This window comes from Mobula birostris, chromosome 13, assembly GCF_030028105.1.
Source record: "Mobula birostris isolate sMobBir1 chromosome 13, sMobBir1.hap1, whole genome shotgun sequence".
Taxonomy (NCBI): domain Eukaryota; kingdom Metazoa; phylum Chordata; class Chondrichthyes; order Myliobatiformes; family Myliobatidae; genus Mobula; species Mobula birostris.
Window position 1 is genome coordinate 24,486,495 of NC_092382.1, and position 26,595 is coordinate 24,513,089.

Here is a 26,595-nt window from a genome sequence, read left to right on the forward strand (position 1 = left end):
TGAGTTTTTTGAAGAAGGCACGAGGAATGTTACCAGGAAAGTTGATGAAGGAAAGGCACTGGATATTTTCTAAATGGGCATTTGACAAGGTCCTGCATAGGGTGTTGATTAATAAATTTTATTCTCTTGGTGTTCAGGGTGAGGTAGTAAATGGGAGTAGACGTTGGCATGGAGGAGGAAGGCAAATAGTGGTAGCAGATGGTTGCCGCTCTGACTGGAGACCTGTGACTGGTGGAATTCCGCAGGGATCGGTGCTGACATCCGTTGTTTGTCATCTATATCAATGACCTCGATGATAATTAGATTAACCGGATCAGCAAATTTGTGGGTGACACCAAGGTTTAGGGTGTATTTGACAGCGATTGAAGACTATCAGGGTTTGCAGCGGGATCTGTATCAGGAGGGAAATGTCAGATGGAATTGGATGCAGACCTGTCAGCTGTTGCACTTCGGTAGGATCAACCAGGATAGGACTACACAGTGAGCAGTAGGGCACTGAGGAGTGCGGTAGAATAAAGGCGTCCGGGAATACAGGTCCACAATCCATTGAAAGTGGCGGCACAACTAAATAAGGTAGTGAAGAAATCTTTGGCACATTGGCCTTCATAAATTAAAGTATTCAGTACAGGAGATTGCATGATTTAAGAGGGTTATGAGGCCTAATTTGGAGTATTGTGTGCAGTTTAATAACCTACCCACAGAAATGGCCTAACGGCCAGGGTCTAACGGCCGCTCCCTGTTCTCAGGAATGTGCCGGGACAGGCTGCTGCTTGCTCACAGACCCTGAGCACTGAGTCTCACAGAACAACAAACCGCACCTTCCAAATCAGTCAATCATCTGCCCGCTTCCCCTTTCCATTCCAGTCCTGATGAAGGGACTCGGTCCGTAACGTCGACTGTTTACACCCATCCATAGAGCTGCCTGACCTGCTGAGTTCCTCCAGTGTTGTGTCTGTTACCATGGTTACGAGAGATCGGTGGCCGGGGTTATTTGTAAGAAACGATACACCGTATCCACACTATCAGAGTATTCTTCGGGAATTAAGGTGAAATAATTCAGCTTCTGATATTTATTTCCGAACTTTATGTCCAAACGCCGAGTTGTCTGTGCATTGGATCAGCGATCAAGGAGATTTTTGTTTTTTTTAAATCGCTTCTGGCTGTGGTGCCTTTTGTGTTCCAACTGTTTCCTGCTTGCATGATTTACATTTTCCACAGGTTAGGTAAAGATTAAGATCAGCTCTAAAACAATGGCCTCCTGTTTCAAAGCAAGGGTGTGAGAGCTGTACAGCGGACACACGTTCCTTTTTCAGAGTTTCTTATTGCAGACGAACACATCTATTGTTCCTGTGTCGATTGTGAGCTATTTGAACTCTTCTCGTTTATCGCCAGTGGACGCTAAGTCTTTGATTCTGTCGAAGGCCGAGATTATTGATAAACAGCGGGTTTGAAGTATTACAGGGATGGACATGGGGAATGCATGATGAAATTTTGGATCAGTTCAGCAATGATGTCAGTATCTGCATCAGCAGTTTTGAGGGGCCCGTGTGGTCCGGTTATGCATGTTGGTCCGCTGACCAGAAAAAACTCTGACAATTTAATTAATGTAAGCTGGTATAATGATTGCATTGGAGGGAGATAGGACTTTATTTATGTATTTGAACTGAAAACAAACATTAATTACTTACGCAAACATATCAAAGTTGCTGGTGTACGCAGCAGGCCAGGCGGCATCTTTAGTCCAGCTTTGTGGGTTATTTATGTGCCCCAGCTGCGTTAGGGGGTCGGATTTATGACTAACTCGGGGTGCTGGACAGCACGGTATCGGACCGAGAGACACGCTCCCCGTTCCCTGTCAATCCCGGTGCAGACTCCCTGGGGCTCTCGCGCACCAGCTCAGCTCACCGCCCCGCCCACTGCCCGACACGCGCGCTCTCGCGGAGCTCATTACTCTCGCGCTCCCGGGCTCACGATGAGACCATTTGGGAAACCTTGCGCGCCCGTCATCTGTTGTCAGGTGATGTGCGAGTTATTTAGCACCCATTGGAGTCCGAAAATGTCAATTTATGCCTCATCTCAGACTGAACTGTCTGTGCAGCTTAAGCACTCTGATCCAGGTCCATTATCGCTCATCCAGCAAGTCAGACTGTGGTTACCCGGCACCGCACTGAACACCATCCGGTTACGGGATCAGATGTAAGTGGTGTCTCCTATATCAGGGTATAGGTATTATCGGTTTCCCTGCTGGAGAAAGGGTTAAAGTGACTTTGCTCATTCCATAGTGAGAGTGAATTGGGACGTTACAGGTGGAAACTCTTCGGCAGGACTGGAGAATGAAAGGTGGGAGTGGGAAAGGGAGAGAGAAACACAAGGTGATCGGTGAAACCTGAAGGGGGAGGGGATGAACTTTCCCGAACTGGCGGCCTCGCCTCGCTTCCTTGACAGAATCTGCCGGGGTCGGTCCGAGATGTGAGACCTTCACACGGAACCGTCTGAGATGAGCCGCCGTCCAGTCCCTGTTGTTCTGGTCCTGTTAGCAGGATGACGTAAAACATATTTCTATATTGTTACTGACAGAGAATTGTATAATTTCTGTTCTGTGTGTTATCTGAATGCACCTGCCTGTGATGCTGCTGCAAGTCAGTGTTTCTCTGTACCTGTACCTTCCCGTACTTATGCACTTGGCAATAAATTCAACAGGACCTGAGAAATCTCAGTGAGATTTGATTGGTGAAGATCATCTTGGCAGACCTGTAGTTCGAATGTAGAGACAGTACACTGTTAAATGCAAAACCCTGAACAGTGTTGATGATCAGAGGGAGTTTAGACTCTAAGTTCATCGCTCCCTGAAAGAGACTGCACAGTTAGATCGGGTGGTTAAGAAGGCAAATGGCGTGGTTGTCCTTATTAGTTGAAGCACTGAGTTCAAAAGTCGGGAAGTTGTGTTGCAGCTTTATAAAACTAGTTAGACCACATCTGGAGTAATTCATACAGTTCTGGTTGCCCCCATTCTAGGAAGGATGTTGGGGCTTTGAAGAGGGTGCAGAAGAGGTTTACCAGGATATTGCCTGGATTAGATCGCATGAGCTATAACGAGAGGCTGGACAAACTTGTGTTGTTTTCTCTGGACACACGCAGGCTGGGGTGAGACTTGATAGACGTTTATAAGTTTATGAGAGACATCTATAGAGTAGATAGACAATATCTTTTTTCCCGGGGTTGAAATATATGAGATAAGAGGCCATGCATTTAAAGTGAGAGTGGGTAGGTTAAAGGAGATGTGAGGGGTAAGTTTGATTTTCCCCCACGGAGTGAGTCACTGGAATTTGTTCCCTGGGGAGACCCTCCGCTCTGATTGCGCAATAATCACTCTGCGCATGCACACAGCCCCCGGAGGGCGGTGGTTATTTCCTGTTCGTTATTGAAGCGGATCGTCTGTGGGATCGGGAGAGGTACAGGGTCCTCCGGGGGAAAGACCACATTTCCATCACTGAGTACTGACACCAGTGTTGACATGGGTGGCCTGATGTTGGGCAGTGTGTCCTGTTAACTTCCCCGACCTGTCGGCCATTTATTCATTATTATCCAGCTATCCGGGCTACTGAAAGATGCATGCATTTCACTTAATTCTCCCGACGGAAGATCCCAATCAGCAATCCAGGCGGTCAAATTCCACACAATTAAAATGGTGAATCAGCCTCAGGATAGAGGGGCGTCTATTTATAACAGAGATACAGACAAAGTCAGAGTGTAGTGAATTTGTGAAATTAGCAGAGGCAGCTGTGGAGCCAGGTCGGGGGTATTTAAGACTGAGAGTAGATGGGAAATTGAGAAGAGAGGTGAGGGGTGGGGATGGGGCAAGAACTGGGGAGTGAGAAGTGGATGCACGTGAGAGGCGAGGTGGGAAGGTGGAGGTAGTGTCAGGGGTGGGATAAGAGTAGGTAGGGGGAAACATGGGGCTGCAGTCGTTGGAAATTAATTCCATAGAGGATTAACAAAGACATTGGAGAGTGCAATGAAGATTCACCAGACTGATCCCTGGAGTGGTGAGTCATCATATGAAGAAAGAACAAATGCGATTACCCTTCCATTTGGAGAATCGAGGACTGAGAGGTGAACACATTAAAATGCACAACATCATTACCGGTTGAACCAGGGATCCCAGTCTCTGAAAAAGGGGGTGGACTGTCCGGGACTGAGATGAGGGGAAATGTCCCCACTCCAAGGGTGGTGAATGTCTGTAAATCCCCACCACAGAGGGTGGTGAAGACTCAGTGATCGTCCTCACGTATAGCAGAGGTCGGCAGATGTGTGGAGATTGAAGGGATGGAGGAAATGAGGATGGGGCAGAAACATGTGTCTGAGACGGGAGAGCAGCCGCCATCTTGTTGATGGTTAGAACGGCTGAATGGGCACACGTACCAAAGATCAGAGAGATCGAATAGACCTGCGAGGTCATCTCAATACACAGAGGTAGTGACTATCTGGAATGATCTGTTCAGTGTTTGCATTGTTGGTTATCTACCTCGGGTTCAGTATTGTCACCGTGTTTGGAAATTCCCATTCACTGTCATCTGTCTGTGAGCAGCTGGAAATTAAAGCAACACTCAAGATGCTGGAGACCTGAAATCAAATCAGAAATTGTTTGTAGCTATTCTGACACGGGGTGTTGGAGCTGAAGCATTAACTTTGTTCCTCTCCACAGATATTCTTTATCTGTAGAGTATTTCTTGTATTTGCAGTTTTTTAGAAGATTTCGTTGGAATGATTGAAGTCTCCTGGGAAATGGACTTGTGTAGGACGCACAATGTAATTCATTCTCTTACCGCACAGAAACAGGGCTTTCGGCCCATCTAATCTGTGCCATTCTCTGCCTGGACCCATCCATGTGCACCCAGACCATAGACATCTATACCTCCCTCATCCATGTACCCACACAAACTTCTCTTCAATACTGCAATTGAACCTGCATCCACATTTGCACCACCTTCTGAGTGAAGGAGTTGGTCCTCAAATTCCCTTTAAATATTTCACTTTTTGTCCTAAACCCATGACCTTACCCAACCTGAAGGCCAAAGGCCTGCACGCATTCACACTATTTCTACCATCGTAGTTTTGTATACCTCTAGCAGGTATTCCCAACCTGGGGTCCACGGATGCCATGGTTAATGGTAGGGGTCCATGGCATAAAAAGGATTGGGAACCCCTGCTAACATCTGCCGTCATTCTGTGCATCAGGGAATCAGTTTATAACAGTTCAAACCTACCCCAGTAACTCAGTTCCTTAAATACCAGCAACATGGTTGCAAAGACAAATGATTTCCGGAAGTATATTGTAGATATTTCTCTGATATTAACCATACCTTTGAAACATTCCGTGTCTGCCAGGGCTCCTGTAGTCTCTGCACTAGCCTGCCATAAGGTCCGAGGTACACCTTCTCAGGCCCAGGGGATTTATACATCCTAATTCATATCAAGATAGCAAGCTCCTGATGTGTAATCCCTATACAATCTATGACTTAACTAACGTTCCTCGTTTCTATATCTAACTCCCAAGTAAATTCAGGCACAGAGTTATCATTAAAGATCTTCCCATCTCTTTCGGCTCCACGCACAGATATATCAGATCATCAGGAGATAGCTTGAGACAGCTATTGGGGCAGTACGGAAAACACAGGTTTTCTGAATAAATTATCCAGCCAGCAAATTTTCTGTTATTCATGGAAATGTGCTTATTCCAGTTTTCGTTTGCAAAGTTCACAAGAGTGATTCTGGAATGAAAGGTTTTAAGTATGAGGGGAATTGGTGTCTCTGGGTCTGTTCTCAATGGTGGGATGGTGACTCTGGGAACAGGAACCTCAATGAAATCATGAGGTCTGGATGGAGTGGATGGGTTCAAGAAGTTTTTAACAGGAAGGGAATATTGTATCTGAGGTCACAATCTCAACCCATTCAATTGTATCTGGGGAGCTTCCCTGCCATCAATCTGTCCAGTAGCAGGATCTGAATAAAACCTACATCAATGCCTGTGGTTGATTGTAGTTATAAGTTATTTGCAGACACAAGAATATGATGGAATTTTTAAACACTCAGTTGAACAGAGAAGGACACTTAATGGTTATCACCACAATGCATTGTGTGATGGACTTTGTAAATATCCTATAGTGACATTTGGAACAGACAAGCGGCATCCAACAGCGTGTTTTGATTTCGGAACAGCTTCTGCACTGCTGGAAGTTCTGTAGGGATGGAACTACCAACAGATTTACTGGATGCACCCCGATACAGGGTTAAAACAGACATTGGAATTTTAGCTTCCCCATTACAAAATGGCCGAGTGTTCTCTGTTCATCTTTGTCATAATGAAGCTCAAAGCATGTCAGGTTGAGTCTGTTATTTCTTATTTCACTTAGTTCTCCTGAACCACTTCCTCCATCACCAGGGTAACAGCCCACCAGAGCTGCAAGGAGTTTGGAACATTTCTATTGCTCTCTGGTCACCGCCCCTCAGTGGCCTCTGGAGCCGGTGTGGATGCCCGGATGCCTTGAGCATTCACTGCCTGGAATGTGAATCCTTTGTTGGAATGAAGAAGATAACTAATGAATGTAGGGATTGCATTTATACAAATCTGATTAGAATGTCGCTAACATCTTGCAGTCAGTCAATATTTGTACATCAAAAAGAAGAAAAACCTGTAGTGAGCTTCCAGTGATTTATTTTCAATTTTATATTAAAAGATTTTGTTCTTGTTACACTACGGGAGTTGTGGTGGCGAATTGCTCTGCTCCAGATCCCGCTCAGCAATAACATGGTGAACAAATGTACTCAATTTACCTGCTGGAGAAAAGTTAAAATATATTCCCAGCTGCTGGTGACCCATAGCCTGGGTTCCCTGCCCAGTTAAAGCATCATCAGGTTCCAGTTCTGTTTGGGACGAGGGAGGTGTTAGTTTTAGAACTGGGAACAGACAAGACACCGCAGCGTATTACCGACTGGGAAGAGTCCTGAGAGTGTTGGTGATTGGACTAAAATCCTGGGATCGGGCTCCAGGATTATGGAACTGGCAGTGTCTGGACTTTGTCTTTGGCTTCGTGCTTCTGCAAATGGGGCTGGATTTTCTTCCTTCTGCAATGAAGCAGAAGTTTCCGGTCGGGTGGGTGGACGTTGGTTGTAAGGCATGAGCTGTAATGAGAGGTAGGACAAACTCTGTGCTGTAGGAGAATGAATTTAAATTGAATGTTCCACACAAGTCCATTTCCCAGGACACTTCGATCATTCCAGTGTAAAACTTGGATTGTTTCTCTAGTGTGGTGCAGGCTGGCCTGAGACTAGGTAGAGGTTTATAAGATTATGAGAAGCATAGGTAGTGTAGATAGACAATAACTTTCTCTCATGGTTGAAATATCTAATGTCAGACAGCTTGCATTTAAGGTGAGGTGGTGTCAAAGAGGATGTGAGAGGTAAGTTTTCCCCCCAACAGAGTGGTGCGACTGGAATGTGCTGCCTGCTGTGGTGGTGGAGGCAGATATATTGGGGATTGGTAAGAGGTGTTTAGATTGTCACGTGAATGTGAGGGAAATGGAAGGATTGTGAACATGGTGCAGGCAGAAATGATTAGTTTAGTTGGACATTTGATTACTAATTTAATTGGTTCAGAACACCATTGTGGGCAGAAGAGCCTGTTCCTGTGCTGTACTGTGCTATGTTCTGTGTCTGTTGTCGAGAGGTTTCGGGGTGACGGAGGCAAAAGAAGAGAGTGGGAACAACAGGCCAGCTGGAGCCCGATGTGGGAAATGTGAGATTACCACTTCTGTCGGAGAAACAGAAACACTGAGTGTGATTAAATGGTGAGGGGCTCAGGTGCAGTGGGTAGGGTGAAGGTCAAAAGTACATTATATTATTCTTCGCTTCCGCCACATCTGTTCCCATCATGTGGCTGTCCTATTTCCACTATTGATGCTGTCCTCACTCATTTCTCCTCCATTTTCCTTCCGTTCCTGCTCACCCCATCTTCCCACCACTATAATAGTGATAGAGTTCCTGTTGTCCTTAATTACCACCCCTTCAGCCTCTGCAACTTCCACCATCTCCAAATAGATCTTACAACTAATCATATCTTTAGCTTCCTTGCTCCCACCCTGCCTTCTTCCTTCAACAGGGATCACTCCCTCCACAATTCCCTTGTTCATTCATTCCTCCTCACTAATCTCCCTCCACCCACTTATCGCTGCAAGCGGCCTGAGTACTACACCTACCCGTACACCTCCTCCCTCACCTCCATTCAGAGGCCAAAGCAGTCCTTCCAGGTGAGGCAACATTTCACCTGCGAATCTGCTGGGGTCATCCATTGTGTCCTATGCTTCCGATGCGGCCTCCTTTACATTGGTGAGGCCCGCCATAAGTTGGGAGACCGTTTTGTTGAGCATCTCGGTATCATCTACCACAAGGGGGACTTCACAGTGGCCAAACATTTTAATTCTGATTCCCATTCCGATGTCTCGATTTATGACCTCCTTTTGTGCCAAGATCAGACCACCCTCAGAGCGGAGGAGCAACATTTTGTATTCCATCCCACAACCTGATTATATGAATATTGAATTCTCCTTCCAGTAAACAAATCACCCACCCCGCAAACTTCTCTATTCCACACTGTGAACTTTCATTTCTTCTCGCCGGCCTATCACTTCTCCCTGGATCCCTTCCTTCACCTTTCTCCTTTTAACACGTCTCTGATTCTTTCATCTCCAGCCCTTGACCTGTACGACACTTGACTTCACCTATCACCTTCCAGCTCGCCTCTTTTCCCCTACCTGTTTTTATTCAGATATCTTCCTTCTCCTTCCTCAGTAACGAAGAAGGCTCTTTGCCCAAAATGTCGACGGTTTACTCTTTTCCATAGATACTGCCTGATACGCTGAGTTTCTCCAGCATTTTGTGTGTTGCTTTGGATTTCCAGCATTTGCAGGCTTCTCATTTACAATTACGGTAATTGTTCTGGTAATTACCGTAACAATTATTCAGGCTTTGGTGAGATTGTGCTGGAATATGGTGTAAAATCCCGCTCCCCATACTAACACGGGTTACACAGACCAAACAACAAACTGCCGGCAAAACTCAGTGGTTCAGGCAGCATCTATGGAGGGAAATGGACAGTCAACATTTCGGGCCGAGACCCTCCCTCTGGACTGAGAGTGGACGGGAAATAGTCAGAGAAAAAAGGTGAGGGGTGGGGATGGGGCAAGAGCTGGGGAGTGAGAGGTGGATCCAGGTGAGGGGGGAGGTGGGAAGGTGGAAATAGTAACGGGGGTGGGAAGTGAGTGGTTGGGGCAACACGGGGCTGCAGAAGATGGATTTTAATTCCATGGAGGATTATCAAGGAGATTAGAGAGTATTTGTTTCAGAGATTCAGCAGACTGATCCCTGGAGGACGATGACGATCTCTGATCGTCTTCACATAAAACAGAGGCCGGCAGATGTGTGAAGACCGAGGAAATGAGGATCGGGCAGAAACATGTGGCTGAGATGGGAGAGCAGCCGTCATTTTGTTGATGGTTGGAGGGGCTGAATGGCCACCTCCTGCTGTTTCTCACTTGATGTTTCAGTGTTCCTGTCCAGTGAGGCCGGAGGAATGTAAATAGAAATCAGTGTTTATAAACATAGAAGTTATATGAATGAAACCTGTACAATACCTGTTCAGGTCTGAATTGTGTGTCAGACGAGGTGGGTTGCGGCGAGCGATGGAGACGGCGAAGGTACCGTAGAAAAATTTAAAATGAAGCTGGTGGAAATATGAAATTACATGTGTAGTGCGGCAGGTAGGTCGGGCAGAGTGTGGGAACCGAGGAGCTGAGGAACCGGCTCAGACAGGAGACCCTCCACCCATCACGTGATCCAGTTTCTTGCTCCCATTTCAAACGCTGATCTGCTTCCGATTGCTTCCGCGGCCCCGCCGCCGCTCTCACAGTCTCCGGGTGGGCAATGGTTTACTTTCCGTTCTCTGTTGAATCGGATCGCCGTTTGGTCCCGAGGGGAGAACGAGACCGACAATTTCCCATCGATGAGTTCTGAAACCGATCCCGTGGAGGAGGGAACTTTTGTTGGGCAGAGAGTCCCGTTAACTTCCTCGAACTGGCAGCCTCGTCCCGCTTCCTGGACACAACCTGTCATGGTCGGTCCGTGTTATGGGACCGTCACACCGAACCGCCTGAGATGAGCCGCCGCTCAGCCCCGGTTGTTCTGGTCCCAGGAGCGGGATGAGGTGGTGATGCCGAGACTGAACCCATCCGTTCAGTTGTACCTGCAAAACTTTACCCCCATCAGCCGGCCAGGTATCGGATCCAAACTTCACCGAGATCGATACCTGGGGTCGATAATTGTTTTACACTGGAAGCGGCCGTTCGGCTTGTTGTGTTCTTGCAGACTCCAGGGTTAAACAGAGTAATCGCTCCCTCGGGACACTGATCCACGTGTATGAGTAGTTTCATCTTTACCCTTTCAGACAGGACAGTGAGATCCAGATCTCTCACGTCCTCTCGGGGACTGGGAAGTTTATTTCCATCTTTTTTCCTTTGCTATTACTTGCCGAAATGCTTCTCAATATCTGGCCCTATTAATGCGAGAATTAAGTCTTCTATTTTCATCTATCTGGGTTTGTCGGAAATGTGTACACTCCCTCCAGAAGTTCCAAAGGAGCAAGCCAGGTGTCTAATATTTCCACTCGATTAAAATGGGGAATCTTTAGTTTGATTTACATGTACAGAAGTAGAGTGAAAACCGTGTCTTCGGTATTATCCATACACATGAATATATTACAGCAGTACATTGAGGTAAAACGATACCAGAGTGTGACAACTCATTCTGGTTACAGAGGAAGTACAGTGCAGGTAGATATGTAGTACAAGGTCACATCGATTTAGACTGTGAGGTCAGGAGTCCACTCATCCCGCTGGGGAACATTCAGTTCGCTTATCACAGCCGAATGGACACCGTCACGGAGCCTGGGTGGTATGTTTCTGTTTTATTTTATCTTCGCCCCAGTGGGAGGGTGAGAAGTGAGAATGTTCAGGTTGTGGGGATCTTTCATTATGTTGGCTGATTTACTGAGGCAGTGGGGAGTGTAGACTGAGTCCATGGAGGGGAAGTTGGTTTCTATGATGTGCTCAGCTGTGTCCACAGTTCTCCGCTATTTCATTCAGTTAAAGGAAGAGCGGTAGCCGTGTGAAGATGTGAAGTACCCGGATGGGATACTCTCTGCGGAACATTGATAAAATGTGTAGAGTGGAAAAGGACATATACCAAAGTTTTTATTGTTTGTTCTGGCTTTGTAATATTGGAATCTGTTATCTAGTAGTGTGTACTATTATTTCAGTATCTGTGTATTACTGGACGACATTCCTTTTCCCACCTGGTTTCATCTGCTCATTCCCTGCTTATCTTGTTCAACCTCTGTCCAGTCTGTATCCCATTGCCGCAATGATATATTTCAGCAATCTCTCTTCTAAACTTTGCCTTCATTGTGAAGTTTTGTTTTGCATCTTTTCCAGGATTGTGTGTTTTTTTTTGTTTGTTTTTTTTTTGATAGCTGGAAATACCAGAGGTTTAATTGAATACAGCATGTGGCAGGGTAAAAACAGCCATTTCAATTTTAGTTTCCCCGTTACAAAATGGCTGCAGTGTTAATCTTTGTAATAATGAAACTCTCAGCATCTGATGTTGAGTTTGTTGTTTCCTTTTTCGGTTATTTTCGGTGAGCCACTTCCTCCGTTTCCAGGGTAACAGCCCGTCAGAGCTGCAGCAAGTGTTGTACTTTTTATCACTCTGTGGTCACCGCCTCTCAGCGTAGAGACAGTGGCCTCAGGAGCAAATGTAACAGAGTGACAGTGGGAGGAAAGGATGCTGTGAGCATTGACTGTATGGAATGTATTACACCAAGGTCAGAATGAACTATGAAATAACGAACTGATTGGAGTGGGATGGTATTTAGATTTTAGCGCGTTGCTGATATTTTGCAATCAGTTACCATCTGTGCATTAAAATGAAGAGGGAGAGAATACTACAGTTGCAGGAAATTTGAAGTAAGATGACGAAAATACTGGAAAAGCTCAGCAGATCGACAGCATCTTGGACAGTTCCAGTTCTGATATTGGGTCTTCCACCATTTCTCCTTTCATAGATGTAAACTGATGTACTGAGTTCTCATAATTTTCTACTTTATAATGTTACATTTTGTTCCTGCTACACTGAGGGGAAACATGGCAGATAGCTGTGCTGGGCAAGATCCCACACAGCAATGGCATTGTGATCAAATGTGCTCAGTTTAGTCGTTGGAAACAAGCTGAAGTGTATCTGCATCCTCTCACAATCTACAGACCGGGGAACCAGCCTGACCACTGGCCACGGCAGAGGGTCATTAGGTTCCAGTTCCATCTCAGTTTGTGAATTGGAAATAGTAGGAACATCACGGCAAATCACCGGCACCAGAGCGTCTTTGTACGGGTGATAATATTGGGCAGGTGACTCTGAGAATATGGAACTGGCAGTATACAGGCTTCAGTCCAGGTTGGTAATTCGACAGCTGGTTTGGAATTTCCTCAGTCTGCAGTGAAGCTGAAGTCTGAGGCGGTTGGACATTGGTTATGGGGAAATTGCCGTCTGCACACCCAGTGGGACATCATACCTCTCAAGTATTCTGGAGGTTTTTGAAGAGCTAACTATGAGGATTGATGAAATAGGGCAGTGATGTTGTTCATCTGAACTTTGGAAATGTCTGTAAGGAGATCCCGCATGGCAGCTGATCTGGAAGGTTTGGTCACATGGGATTCACGGGGAGCTAGCGAGGTGGATTCACACCGGGATCGAGAACAAGAAGCAGAGGGTGATGATTGAAGATGGATTTAGCGAATGGAGGCCTGTGACGAGTGGGATGTGTGTGTCAGTGTCGAGACCTGATTAATTTGTTATTCATGCCATTGATTTGTATAAGAATGTACATGGCACGGTTAGCCAGTTTGATACTAATTTCGGGAGTCTAGCTGATATTGCAACAGGTTACAATGAATTTCCAAGACATCTTGGTTAGTTACGGAAATGGTCTGAGAAATGGTCAGTAGTTTTCAACTTGAACAAGTGAGAGTTGGTGCATTTGGACAGTCAGACCAGGGTGGGACTGGTATAGTGAATGAGAGGGCAAAGAGTGTTGTGGAACAAAAACAAAATTATCATTAATACGCAACACAGACTACAATTCAGGGACGTGTAGTCCTTTCTGAGCCAGACAGAATTATTTGAAAAAGTGAAATTAAAACAAACAGAAGAATCAGAACTGTCGATCTGGGTGCATTAATTTTGGTCAGGCGTTTGATCAGTTCCCCATTGTGGACTCATTCAGAAAGTCAGGAGGCATGGGACACAGGGAAACCTGGCTGATTGGTTCACAATTGGCTTACTCACAGGAGGCAGATGATTAGAGTGAATTCTGGCCGGAAGGCAGCGGGCAGCCGTGTTCCACAAGGAGGGTCGAAATTTCGGTACAGTTTACAACTATATTTGGAATCTGCAGTTACAGTGCTCCGAGAAATAGGACTGAGGGAAATAACCGATTTAATCTGATCACCCAGCAGCAGCTGGATAATTTGTAAAATTAGATTATGAAGACTAGCAGTCCTCTTTTATTATCATTTAGTAATGCATGCATTAAGAAATGATACAATATTTCCTCCGGTGTGATATCACAAAACACCGGACAGACCAAGACATTATAACATATAGTTACAACAGTGCAACAATACCATAACTTGATGAGGAACAGTCCGCATCTCACGCAGACGGGAGAAGGAAGAAAACTCTCCCTGCCATGCTCCAACACAGTCAACTCTGAGTCTTCAGAAAACCTCGAGCTCCGATCAGCCCTCCGACACCGAGTACCGAGCACCATCTCTATCCGAACGATTCGACCTCAATTATCTTTATTAGAGGTGTACAAAATCATGAGAGGCATTGATCGTGTGGATATTCAGAGGCTTTTTTCCCAGGTCTGAAATTGCTAGCACGAGAGGGCACAGTTTTAAGGTGCTTGGACGCAGATACAGAGAAGATGTCAGGGGTAAGACTTTTACGCAGAGAGTGGTGAGTGCGTGGAATGGGCTGCCGGTGGAGATGGTGGAGCCGGCAACGATAGGGTCTTTGAATAGTCTCCTGGATGACTATATGCAGCAGTAGAAAAATAGAGGGCTATGTGTAAAACCCAGGTAGTTCGAATGTAGGGATATGTTCAGCACAGCTTTGTGGGCCGAAGGGCCTGTATTGTGCTGTATGTTTTCTATGTTTCTATGACCACATCTTTCCGAGATTTAACAACTTTTCCATTTATTTGCACTTCTCAAAAATGTGTACAGTACAATTAAACCTCCCCCTGGAAGATCTAAATCAGCAATCCAGGCTGCCTTATATTTCCACACAACTACAGTGGAGAATCGGTTAATTACGCTTTAATTTAAATTTTGCACTCTTATTTAATTTAATACACACACACACACACACACACACATCTATAAATTTACTTTTTTCGGCTATGATGAATTACATTGTACTGCTGCCGTAAAGATCACACGTTCCAGGACATTGCCGGTGATATTAAACCAGATTCTGACATTGTCAGGGGAGACCCTCCCACCGGTCACGTGATCACACATTACCGCAGATGTGCAGCAGTTGCGGGTGTTACGGGCCTGCGGTTTCGCACTGTGGACTGTCACTTTAAGAGCACCTGAGTGAGACGGGACTATGACGTCAGTCAGAAGCTTTCACAGTTTGTGCAGATTAAAATACAGAAAGAGAAAGAGAGAAAGAGAGAACAAACGAACGAACGAACAGCTACTCTGGCAGTCTGAGTACGAGTTGGAACTAAGAACTGCCGGGGCAGGATTGCTCCAGATGAACGTGTCTCAAACATCGTATAATCCATCGGAGTGGGTTCAGGAATGTCCTGTGGGACCACTCGAAGTTAACCCTTGCCTGGGTATATGATGTGGTCACCACTTGAAGACGACATTCCTGTGACAGGTCACTTTGGTGAGATATTTGAGTGGACTTTGGATCGATTCAACGGATAAGATCTTCGACGACGGCTCTTCCGTTTATCTGTGAAATTCGACGTGATCGCCTACTCTCTGCATTTGCCTGGGATTACAGATATCTCTCTCTCTCTCCCATTATTCACTTCGTGGACAACCGAACTTGCATATTTCACCCTCGTAAGACTCTAGCTTTGTTTCCAAGTTTGTTACCTTGGAAGCCACACACATATGTGCCTACGTAACACTGTTAACTTTTGTTTATCCTGCTTAAGTTAAGATATTATAAGTAGTTACTAATAAAGATAGTGGTTTTAACATCAAAACCAGACTCCATTTGTAATCTATTGCTGCTGGTTCGTCACACCGCTTTTTTTCCCAAGTCCCGCCCTCCGCTCTGCTTTACTGAGCCGAGGGAGGGATCGCTGACTGCGGGGTGAAGATATCAAGTTCACATCGGTGAGTATCGAGGCTGGTCCCAAGCGGGGAGGCCTGATCTTGGGCAGTCAGTGCCGTTAACTTCTCCGAATTGGCGGCCTCGCCCCGCTTCCTGGAGCAGAACCTGCCGGCGTCGGTCCGGGTTGTGAGACCTTCACAGAGAACCGTCCGAAATGAGCCTCCGCTCAGTCCCTGTTGTTCTCGTCCTGACGGGCGGGGGAGGAATGAGGCGGTGATGCCGGGACTATACCCATCTTTCATCTTTCATTTTTCGCCCGTTCAGACAAGGCGCTGGCGTCCAGATTAGTCACCTCCTCCCACTGTGGGTGGGCATTTGTTTTTCAGCCCATTTTACCGTTATGACCTGCTGAAGTGCAGCCACTGTTTCCCGATGTATGACCCTATTTACGGGAGATTTGAACCTCTTGCATTCATCTGTGCTTCTCAAAAAATTGTACACACTCACACACACACGTCCTTATTGTGGTTCACAGTTTTTCTCTGTTATTATGTATTACTTAGTATTGCTGCCGTAAAGGCAACACATTTTTATGACACGTGCCGGTGATATTGAACCTGATTCTAATATTGACATGAGAGACTCACCAATCCCGTTTACCGCGGAGCTGCAGCATCTGCAGGTTTGTATCCGCTCCCCCACCACCGCTCTCCGCCCACCACAGCGCTGGAGACGCGGAGCTCATACTGCGCATGCTCAGTCTCGATAGTCGGTGGTTTCCTTTCCGTTCAGCGTTGATGCGGATCGTTGGCGGGGAGCCGGGGGAAGATTTACTGTCTGCGGGGGAAGCTCCCATCGGTGAGTATTGAGGCCGGTCCCGAGCGGGAAATCTGACGATGGGTAGTGAGTATCGTTAAGTCACACGGACAGGCGGTTTCGGTCCGGGTTGCTGGCCAAAACTTGCCGGGGTCGATCCTGGTTGTGGGACCTTCACACCGAGCCGCCGGAGATGAGCCTCCGCTCAGCCCCTGTTGCTCTAGTCCTGGGAGCGGGATGAGGCGGGATGCTGGAACTACTCCCATCTGTGGAGTTGTACCCGGGGATCTTTATGTCCATCACCCGGCCTGGTAGCGGATCTAAACTTCACCTGCAGCGATGCCTGGGGTCGACAATTGTTTTACATAGTTCCAGTACACGGGAAGCGGCCATTCGGCCTGTTGTGCTCTTGCAGACAGAGAAGATTAATGGCAGTAACTCCACGTTCGGGGCATCACCCCACGTGTATGAGCAGTTTTATCTTTCACCCGTTGAGACCAGCAGTGACATCCAGATCTGTGACGTCATCTCTTTCTGTCTGGGCATTTTGTTCTTGATTCCATTCCCCTGTTACGACTTGCCGATATTTCCGGGTATGTGACCATATTAATGTGAGAATTAAGCGTATTCCATTTATGTGTGTGTGTGTGTATATATATATTATCTGAATGGTGGCTGATTAGCAAAAGGGGAGGTGCAACGAGTCCTGGGTGTCATTATACACCAGTCATTGAAAGTGGGCATGCAGGTACAGCAGGCGGTGAAAAAGGCGAATGGTATGCTGGCCTTTATAGCGAGAGGATTCGAATAGTGGAGCAGGGAGGTACTACTGCAGTTGTACAAGGCCTTGGTGAGACCACACCTGGAGTATTGTGTGCAGTTTTGGTCCCCTACTCTGAGGAAAGACTTCCTTGCCATAGAGGGAGTACAAAGAAGGTTCACCAGATTGATTCCTGGTATGGCAGGACTTTCATATGATGAAAGACTGGTTCGCCTAGTCTTATAGTCATTGGAATTTAGAAGATTGAGGGGGCATCTTATTGAAACGTATAAAATCCTACAGGGATTGGACAGGCGAGATGCAGGAAGATTGTTCCCGATGTTGGGGAAGTCCAGAACGAGGGGACACTGTTTGAGGATAAAGGGGAAGCCTTTTAGGACCGAGATTAGGAAAAACTTCTTCAAACAGAGAGTGGTGAATCTGTGGAATTCTCTGCCACAGGAAACAGTTGAGGCCAGTTCATTGGCTATATTTAAGAGGGAGTTAGATATGGCCCTTGTGGCTAAAGGGATCAGGGGGTATGGAGGGAAGGCTGGGGCGGGGTTCTGAGTTGGATGATCAGCAATGATCATAATAAATGGTGGTGCAGGCTCGAAGGGCCGAATGGCCTACTCCTTCACTTATTTTCTATGTTTCTATATTTCTATGTGGGTTCCTCAATAGTGTGTACACTTTAGTGAAAACTCTCTACAGATGTTCCAGAGGAAAAACTCGTTCTCTCTGATGTTTCCACACAATTAAAGTGGGGAATCGTTTATTCTTGTCATGTACCGAGGTATAGTGAAAACCTGTCTTGCGAACCATCCATAGTAATCAATACATTACAACAGAACATTGAGGTGATGGAAGGTAAAATAATAACTGAATGTAACAAATCATTATGGTTACAGAGAAAGTGCGGTGCAGGTAGACATATGGTACAAGGTCACATGGAGTTAGATAGCGAGGTCGACAGTCCATCTTATTAAGCTGTGTCCTATCATACTGGGAACATTCAATTTGATATCACAGCAAAATGGAGGCCATCCTTCAGCCCAGTGGTATGTTTCTGTTTTCTTTTAATCTTCCACCGGATGGGTGGGGAGAGGTGAGAATGTCCAGGTTTGTGGAGAACTTTGATTCTGTTTCCTGTTTTGCTGAGGCAACGGGGAATATAGAGACAGTTCATGGGGGGTGGGGGCGGCCTGTTTCTATGCTGTGCTCAGCTGTGTCCACAGTTCTCTGATGTTTCAACTTCTCATGGGCAGAGCAGCAGCCGTACGAAGGCGGGAAGTATCCAGATCGGATACTTTCCATGACTCATTGATAAAGTTTGGTCAGGGGCAAACGGTATATGCCAAATTTCTTATTGTTTGTTCTAGCTGTGTCATTTTAGGATACCTCACTGATCAGTATCAGCAAACTTTCTTCTGACCTATGTCATCGTTGTAAAGTGCTCTCTTTCACCTTTTACTTCATTTAATTTTCCAGGATTCGTTGTTGTTTTATTATTTTTTTATTTTTTTGTGTGTTTTTGTTGTTGTTTTTTTTTCCTTTGTTAATAAGAACTACCAGAGGTCTAATTGAATACAGCACGAGGCAGGGTAAAAACAGCCATTTCAATTTTAGTTTCCCCGTTACAAAATGGCTGCAGTGTTAATCTTTGTAATAATGAAACTCTCAGCATCTGATGTTGAGTTTGTTGTTTCCTTTCTCGGTTATTTTCGGTGAGCCACTTCCTCCGTTTCCAGGGTAACGGCCTGTCAGATCTGCAGCAAGTGTTGTACTTTTTATCGCTCTGTGGTCACCGCCTCTCAGCGTAGAGACAGTGGCCTCAGGAGCAAATGTAACAGAGTGACAGTGGGAGGAAAGGATGCTGTGAGCATTGACTGTATGGGATGTATTACACCAGGGTCAGGATGAACTGAGAACTAACAAATGGGTTGGGGTGGGGTGGCATTTACTGTTTAGGGTGTTGTTGATATTTTACAATCAGTTACTATCTGTGCATTAAAACGAGGAGGGAGAGAATACTACAGTTGCAGGAAATTCAAAGTAAGGAGGAGAAAATACTGGAAACGCTCAGCAGATAGGCAGCATCTCGAACAGTCTCAGTTCTGAAACTGGGTCTTCCACCATTTGTCCTTTCAGAGATGTAGTCTGATGAACTGAGTTCCCAGCATTTTCTACTTTATAATTTTACATTTTGTTCCTGCTACACTGCAGGAAACATGGCAGCCAGCTGTACTGGGCGAGATCCCACGCAGCAAGAAGATTGAACTGGGATTAGCTGAGACACTGCCGCATATTACCGGCAGCAAAGAGCCCTGGGAGAGTTGGTGCTTGAGATACAATCTTGGGATGGGGGCTCCAGGAATATGGAACTGGTAGTGTTTGGGCTTCGGTCTACGTTGGTGCTTTTACAGATGTGGCTGGATGTTCCTCCTTCCGCAGTGAAGCAGACGTCTCCAGGGGCTGGATATTGGTAGCGTGAGTCTGTCAGTGTGAGATGTGGAAACACCCAATGTGATATGTGGAAAAGATGTGTGAGGCTCTGGGTGTGGGCTGTGACCCTCTGAGGTTGGATCCTGGGATACCACACGTTTTCACCCAGATAAAATGAATCAGGGGATCAGGTTGTCCGGGTTTTTGAGATGTTGAGCGAGTATTTCTGTTCTGTGCTCAGATGTTTGGTTCTGAGGTTCTGAAGTTCTGAAGCAAAGCAGAGAATGAGTTCCCATTCCATCCCTCGCAGGGAGAGGCTGTGATTAATACGCTATTTTGTGTTTGCCCCAGTAGAAATAGACCGGGGTTTCAGAATTCAATTCACTTTTGGAAATTCCCCCTCACTGTCACCTGTCTATCTGCCAGTGGGAGTCAAAGGGAAACTCAAGATGCTGAAGATAGAACAGAACATGGAACAGTACATCACAGGAACAGGCACATCGGCCACAATGGTGTGCCAAACCAGATAAAAAGTAAATCAACCCCCCCCCCAAAAAAAATAATGACACCTACGTACACAATGTCCATATCCTCTCAATCTTCCTCACACCCATGTGCCTACCTAAACATCTCTTAATAGCTTCCAATGTGTTGGCTTCCACCACCATAACAGACAGCGCATTCCAGGCATCCACACCTCTCTGAGTAGAAAAACTTACCCTCACATTTCCTTTGCAACTACTCCCTCACACCTTCATTGCATGTCCTCTGGTATTAGACATTTCTAAACAGTGAAACAATACTCCCCGTCTACTCTATCTATGTCTTTCATAATCTTATAAACCTCCATCCGATCTTCCCTCAGTCCCTACCACTCCATGGAGAACAACCCAAGATTTTCCACTAAAAACTGGATGATGTTTGAATCCATTCTGATGAAAGGTTAGGAAACCGAATTGCTAACTTGTTTCCTCTCCCCACAGCTGTTCCTTACCTGCTGAGCATTTCAGTGATTCCAGTTTATCTGTATTACATTCACCCTGGAACATTTTGTGAGAGTTGACAGAAGAGTAAAGAAAGCACTGCTTTTCCCAGTACATTATCCTGGTACCAATTGTCCTGTTTTCCCCGGAAATGTATTCAGTACAGCTGTTGATAACAAGGTTCACAAGAATAATCTGAAGAATAAGCATTATGCATGTGGAGCATTTGATGGACCTGGGCCTGTGTTTAGTGGGGTTCAGAGGGATGGTGGTTGGGGTTTGGTGTGGGGGGGGTGGAAGTTAGGGCGGGGGTGATTATTTACACCAACTGAATAACAGCAAGTCTGGATGCAGTGGGAATGGAGAGGGTGTCTTGATTAGACGGAGAGTCTGGGATCTGAGAGTGCTGCCTCAGAATAAAGAAGCTTCACTTTAAAACTGAGGTGAGAGCAATTACTTCAGCCAAATGTTGGTTCATCTGTGGAATTTGATGTCACAGAGGGTGGTGGAGGCTATCGTTGGGTATATTCATGTTCTGGATTGCTAAATGGGTTGAGTATTATAGCAGGGAAGCAACAATACAGTGTTGGAAAAATAATCCTTCATGATTGATTATGGAGCAGACTAGAATGACCATTTTACCTAATTCTGCTATGTATTATGACTTGTACCATGACTGAATGATGACCTATCAAAAAAAAAAGAGAAAATCTGCAGTTTCTGGAAATCCGAGTAATGGATGGCATGTTATCACCATTACACAGACCTGACTGTTACAAGGGCAGGATTGGTGTTTGATGCTCCAGGTTTTAGTTGTTTCATAATACATATGGGGGTGGGGGGTGAATGGGGGGGAATTCTCTGTACTAATTAGGGATGGTATCACAGCGACATACACAGAGGACATCAATGTGGGTGAAAGTCAGAAACGGAAAGGGGGCTATCATTCTGGGAGTATTCTATAGGCCTCCCCCAAAGCCACAGGGATAATGAGAGCAGATAACTTGGCAGCGTTGGGAAAGGTGCAAAAGCAACAAGGTTGTTATCATTGTTGACCTCAACTTTCCTGATGTTGATTCCACCTCCTCGCTCCAAAGTGTGTCAATGGGGCAGAATGTGTTGTGTGTCCAGGAAGGATTCTTGACACAGTATGTGGATGGGCTCACTGGAGGAGTTGCCGTACTGTATCTAATATGAGGCAATGATGCTGGTCAGGTGACTGACGTCACAATGGGTGGCCCTTTTGAGACAGTGACCACAACACCCCAACTTTTATCATGGTCATGGACAAGGATAGTAGCAGACCCTACGAGACAGTATTTAATTAGTGGATGGATTGTTACAATGGTATTCGGAGCAACTTTGGGGTGTAAATTGGGAAAACATTTTCAAGGGGAAATACACAATGGAAATGTGAAGGTTGTTTCAGGAACACTTATATACGGTTCCACCCACAGTGAAAGAATGTTTATATAAACAAACTGTGGTCACAAGAGATGAGAACATTTAAGCAAGAGGGAAAAGGAAGCATTATTTAGGTTTAGGAAGCAACATCCAAGCAAGCCTCTAGGAAATTATAAGGTAGCCTGGAAGGAGCTTAAGTAATGACTTAGAGGTCGAAGGAACTTGAGGTGTCCTTGAGAAGCAGGATGAAGGAAAGCCCAAGGCGTTCTACATGTGGGAAAAGAAGAGGAGGATGAATAGATTGAGGGTAGGACTACACAGGAGCAAGGGAGGAAATGTGCCTGGAGGATGCGGTGATGCGGTGCTTAATGAATGCTTTGCTTCAGAGTTACCAATGAGATAGACAGTGATTGTGACGATAGCAGTTGGGATGTGTAGATGGAGTGAAGAGGCCAAGAGTGAAATGGGCCCAACACAGGAAATTGGGACCAACTCTGTGGGCACTGTGGTCAGCATTGTCTCATTGTGCTGAAGGGTCTGTGTCTGTGCTCTGTTGCTCTCTGACTCTGTCAATAGGATTCGCCAGATATCACTGGACTGACGTACAGACATGGTGTGGGAGTTGATGTTAACAGGGAATGTTTGTTCCCTAAGCAAACTGCTGCTCTGATACACAGGGTGGTGATACGGTCACATTTTGCAAAGAATCGTACTCTCTCTGACTCACTGTCTGCTTGTTGTATGTAATTCAGGGCATCACCAGCAGGTGGAGCTGTCCTGCACCGCGACCAAAGTGTAAACAAGACGACGACAATCGACAATCGTCAGTCAGAATCAGAATGGCTACAGGTATGTTCACTGGGATCTTTATCATTAAACTTCTGTCCTGTAGCTGCACTTCGAAGGTTCAATCGTTAGGCATTAATATCGAAATAGTAAAATGGATTCAGCAGTGGCTGGATGGGAGATGCCAGAGAGTAGTGGTGGATAACTGTGTGTCAGATTGGAGGACGGTGTGTAGCGGTGTGTCTCAGGGATTGGTAGTGGGTCAAGTGTTGTTTGTCATATATATTAATGGTCTAGATGATGGGGTGGTAAATTGGATTAGTAAGTATGCAAATAATACTAAGATAGGTGGCATTGTGGATAATGAAGTAGATTTTCAAAGCTTGCAGAGAGACTTAGGCCAGTTATAAGACTGGGCTGAAAGATGGCAGATGGAGTTTAATCCTGAAAAATGTGAGGTGCTACATTTTGGTAGGACTAATCAAAATAAGACATACATGGTAAATGGTAGGGCATTGCAGAATACAGTAGAACAGAGTGATCTAGGAATAATAGTGCATAGTTCCCTGAAGGTGGAATCTCATGTGGATAGGGTGGTGAAGAAGGCTTTTGGTTTGCTGGCCTTTATTAATCAGAGCATTGAGTATAGGAGTTTGGATGTAACATTGAAATTGTATAAGGCATTGGTAAGGCCAAATTTGGAGTATCGTGCACAGTTCTGGTCACCAAATTATAGGAAAGATGTCAATAAAGTTCAGAGAGTATAGAGGAGATTTACTAAAATGTTGCCTGGGTTTCATCTCCTAAGTTACAGAGAAAGGTTGAACAAGTTAGGTCTTTAGTCTTTGGAGCATAGGAGGTTGAGGGGGGACTTGATAGAGGTGTTTACAATTATGAGGGGGATTTATAGAGTTGATGTGGATAGGCTTTTTCCATTGAGAATGGAGGCGATTCAAACAAGAGGACATGAGTTGAGAGTTAAAGGGCAAAAGTTTAGGGGTAACATGAGGGGGAACTTCTTTACTCAGAGTGTGGTAGCTGTGTGGAACGAGCTTCCAGCAGAAGTGGTTGAGGTAGGTTCGATGTTGTCGTTTAAAACAAATTGGATAGATATATGGACAGGAAAGGAATGGAGGGTTATGGGCTGAGTGCAGGTTGGTGGGACTAGGTGAGAGTAAGAGTTCGGCATGGACTAGAAGGGCCGAGATGGCCTGTTTCCGTGCTGTAATTGTTACATGGTTACTAGTTCAGATGAAGAAACTTACACAGGTGCTAACAGGGCAGAGAAAAGTGTCATTGATCCCACTGGTAAAGTGGCTTTGTGTAATTGATCAGTCCAACAGTCCCAGTGCAGGGACCTGACACCAGTAATGGTCGAATGACTTCGTTCACCAGGCAAAGCTCCACCTGAGTGAAAGGAGCCGGAGACCCTGAATCAGTAGGTTGAGAGTGAAACACAAACAGGAATGTGACGGCGGTGTTGTTTGTTACGTAAAAGTCCAGGCTCAGGGCTTGTTGCACATCGGCCTGTTTAGAGGTGAAAGACATCTCCAACTTTTATTTATAAAATTCAGATGAGGGAAATTTTCCAAACTCTGAGGGAAAGTAGATGAGGGAAATTTTCCAAACTCTGTTTTCTGTAACCGAGCCGAGAACATTGCCAGCCTTGGAAATGGCTGAGGATCAGGAGACGCTTCATTTTAGATAAACTTGTGGTCTGGTTTGGTGTATCACTGTCTGGTATGGAGGGGCTACTGCACAGGACCGAAAGAAGCTGCAGGAAGTTGTAAATCTGGTCAGCTCCATCTTGGGTATGAATCTACAAAGTACCCAGGACATCTTCAGGGAGCAGTGTCTTAGAAAGGCAGCGTCCATTATGCAGGACCTTCAGCACCCAGGGCATGCCATTTTCTCACCGTTACCATCAGAAAGCAGGTACAGAAGCTTGAAGGCACACACTCAGCGATTCAGGAACAGCTTCTTCCCCTCTACCATCCGATTCCTAAATGGACATTAAATCTCTGGACACTACCTTAGATTTTTTTAATATACAGTCTTTCTGTTTTTGCAAGTTTTTAAAAAATCTATTTAATATTCGTAATTGGTTTACTTGTTTATTTTTTTTTATTCAGTATTATTTTTTTCCCTGCTAGATTATGTATTGCATTGAGCTGCTGCTGCTAAATTAACAAATTTCACGTCACATGCCGGTCATAATAAACCTGATTCTGATTTTGTTTCAATATCCCAATCCATGTCTGGTCTGTGGCCAAATGGTGAAAGTGAGTTCTCAATATTTCCCTCTTGAGATGATCTGCTACCTGAATTTAAATTCCCAGTATCTCTGATGGGAGACCCGGTATAACCAGTGACCAACTGTCTCTGTCTCCGGTGGGCATTGTGATTGTGCTCAACTCTGTGATTCCAGGTGGAATAAAACAGAGATTACAGCCTGGAAACGAATCCTTTTATTTGTGTTTACAGCCTCCTCTGACTGCGTGCAATTTATACTCATCACCCGCCACGTGAAAAAATGCCCCTTCAGTCCCTTTTAAATTTCTGCCCTCGAGTCTCAGACTCCCCTAACCTGGGAAACATATTATGACTATCCACCCTCTCTGCACCCCTGATTACTTTATGTACGTGTGTAAGGTCACCCTTCAAGCTGCCCTGATCCAGGGCAAACTGTCCCAGCCGAAACATATAACACAAAAACCAAGCAGCTCCATCCAGTAACATACTTGACAATCTTCTCGACAGTCTTTCCAGCTGAATCACATCCATCCTATAGATCAGCAACCGCAAATGAACGCAAAGCTCTCTCGGTGAGACTTTAAGTTTAGCTACGAGAACTGCACGCCAAGACGCTCCCTTTGCCAATGACTTGTATAGTTGTTACATGACAATCATCCTCCAGGTGACGGGATGGGACCCAGGGGACCAGGCATCAAGGCAATGGTCAGTCTGTGACCCAGGGGACAAGACAATGTAAGACAAAGCAAACGGAGAACGTGTGATCTAGAGGATCGGACCATGAGTAATCCAGTGGATTGTTTGTGAGTGACACAGGTGACTGGACAGTTTGTGACCCAGGGAGATTTATGTTTATGAAAGATAATCCCAGTGATAATTCCCCGTATCACCTGATGCTGTTCCATTAATAACCGCTGGTTATCAGTGTGTTCAACTAATGCGTAGTCGGTGATCAGTATTACTGTGTCTATCCAGTTTTTTCCTGGGAGTGGATGTGTCCAGACACCGGCTTATTGTGATGGTCACCTAGCAGGAAGTGTGGTTCTCATTCACTAGCACAGTCCCACTCCAAATCTGGTCAGCCGGAGTCTCGGCTCCATTGCAGGCACCCATTGTGAATCCTTGCTCGAGTATAAATCACTCTAAACCTGCTATTCCTCATTTACTTCAGGTGGGAAATTAAATCGGGTACGGAAAGTACTCAAGAGGTTTTTACCAGGCAACTCATTGAGGGAAGATGATCGGGACACGGGAAGCAAGGTACCAAAGCAGGGTCAGATTGAGAGCAATGTCCCAATGGAATGCGGTCCGGCCGCAGCGGAAGTGGAGCAAATTCAGCCCAGAGACAGTGACGTCAGAGACACTGAGCAGGACCCTGGAACTGGTACAAGTGAGGCGACTGTCTGTCAGCCCAGAGACAGTGACGTCAGAGACACTGAGCAGGACCCTGGAACTGGTACAAGTGAGGCGACTGTCTGTCAGCTCAGAAGCTCATTAAACACGGAATTGTCAAGTCCCCAACAGGGAGTGGGTGAGTGAAATATGAGGGTAATGTGTTCACAGAATGTGGCAGGGAGGAGGGTAAATGTGATTCCTTGTTGGAGGGTTGGTCAGGGAGGGGAAATGTGTGGATGTGGTACATGTGGTGTAGTGGGGCACCCGTTACCGCACTACAGGAAA

General features: G+C 45.7%; 1 protein-coding gene across 1 annotated transcript in view; it reads left to right on the forward strand.

Annotated features, from left to right (window-relative positions):
- The window catches only part of LOC140208579 (NACHT, LRR and PYD domains-containing protein 3-like), a 125,996-nt gene that overhangs the window by 27,091 nt on the left and 72,310 nt on the right, over window positions 1–26,595 (forward strand). The window contains exons 4-5 of the mRNA XM_072277337.1: window positions 22,629–22,725; window positions 26,087–26,446. Of these exons, the coding sequence (XP_072133438.1) occupies window positions 22,629–22,725; window positions 26,087–26,446 (457 nt within the window). The remainder of the gene's footprint in view (window positions 1–22,628; window positions 22,726–26,086; window positions 26,447–26,595) is intronic.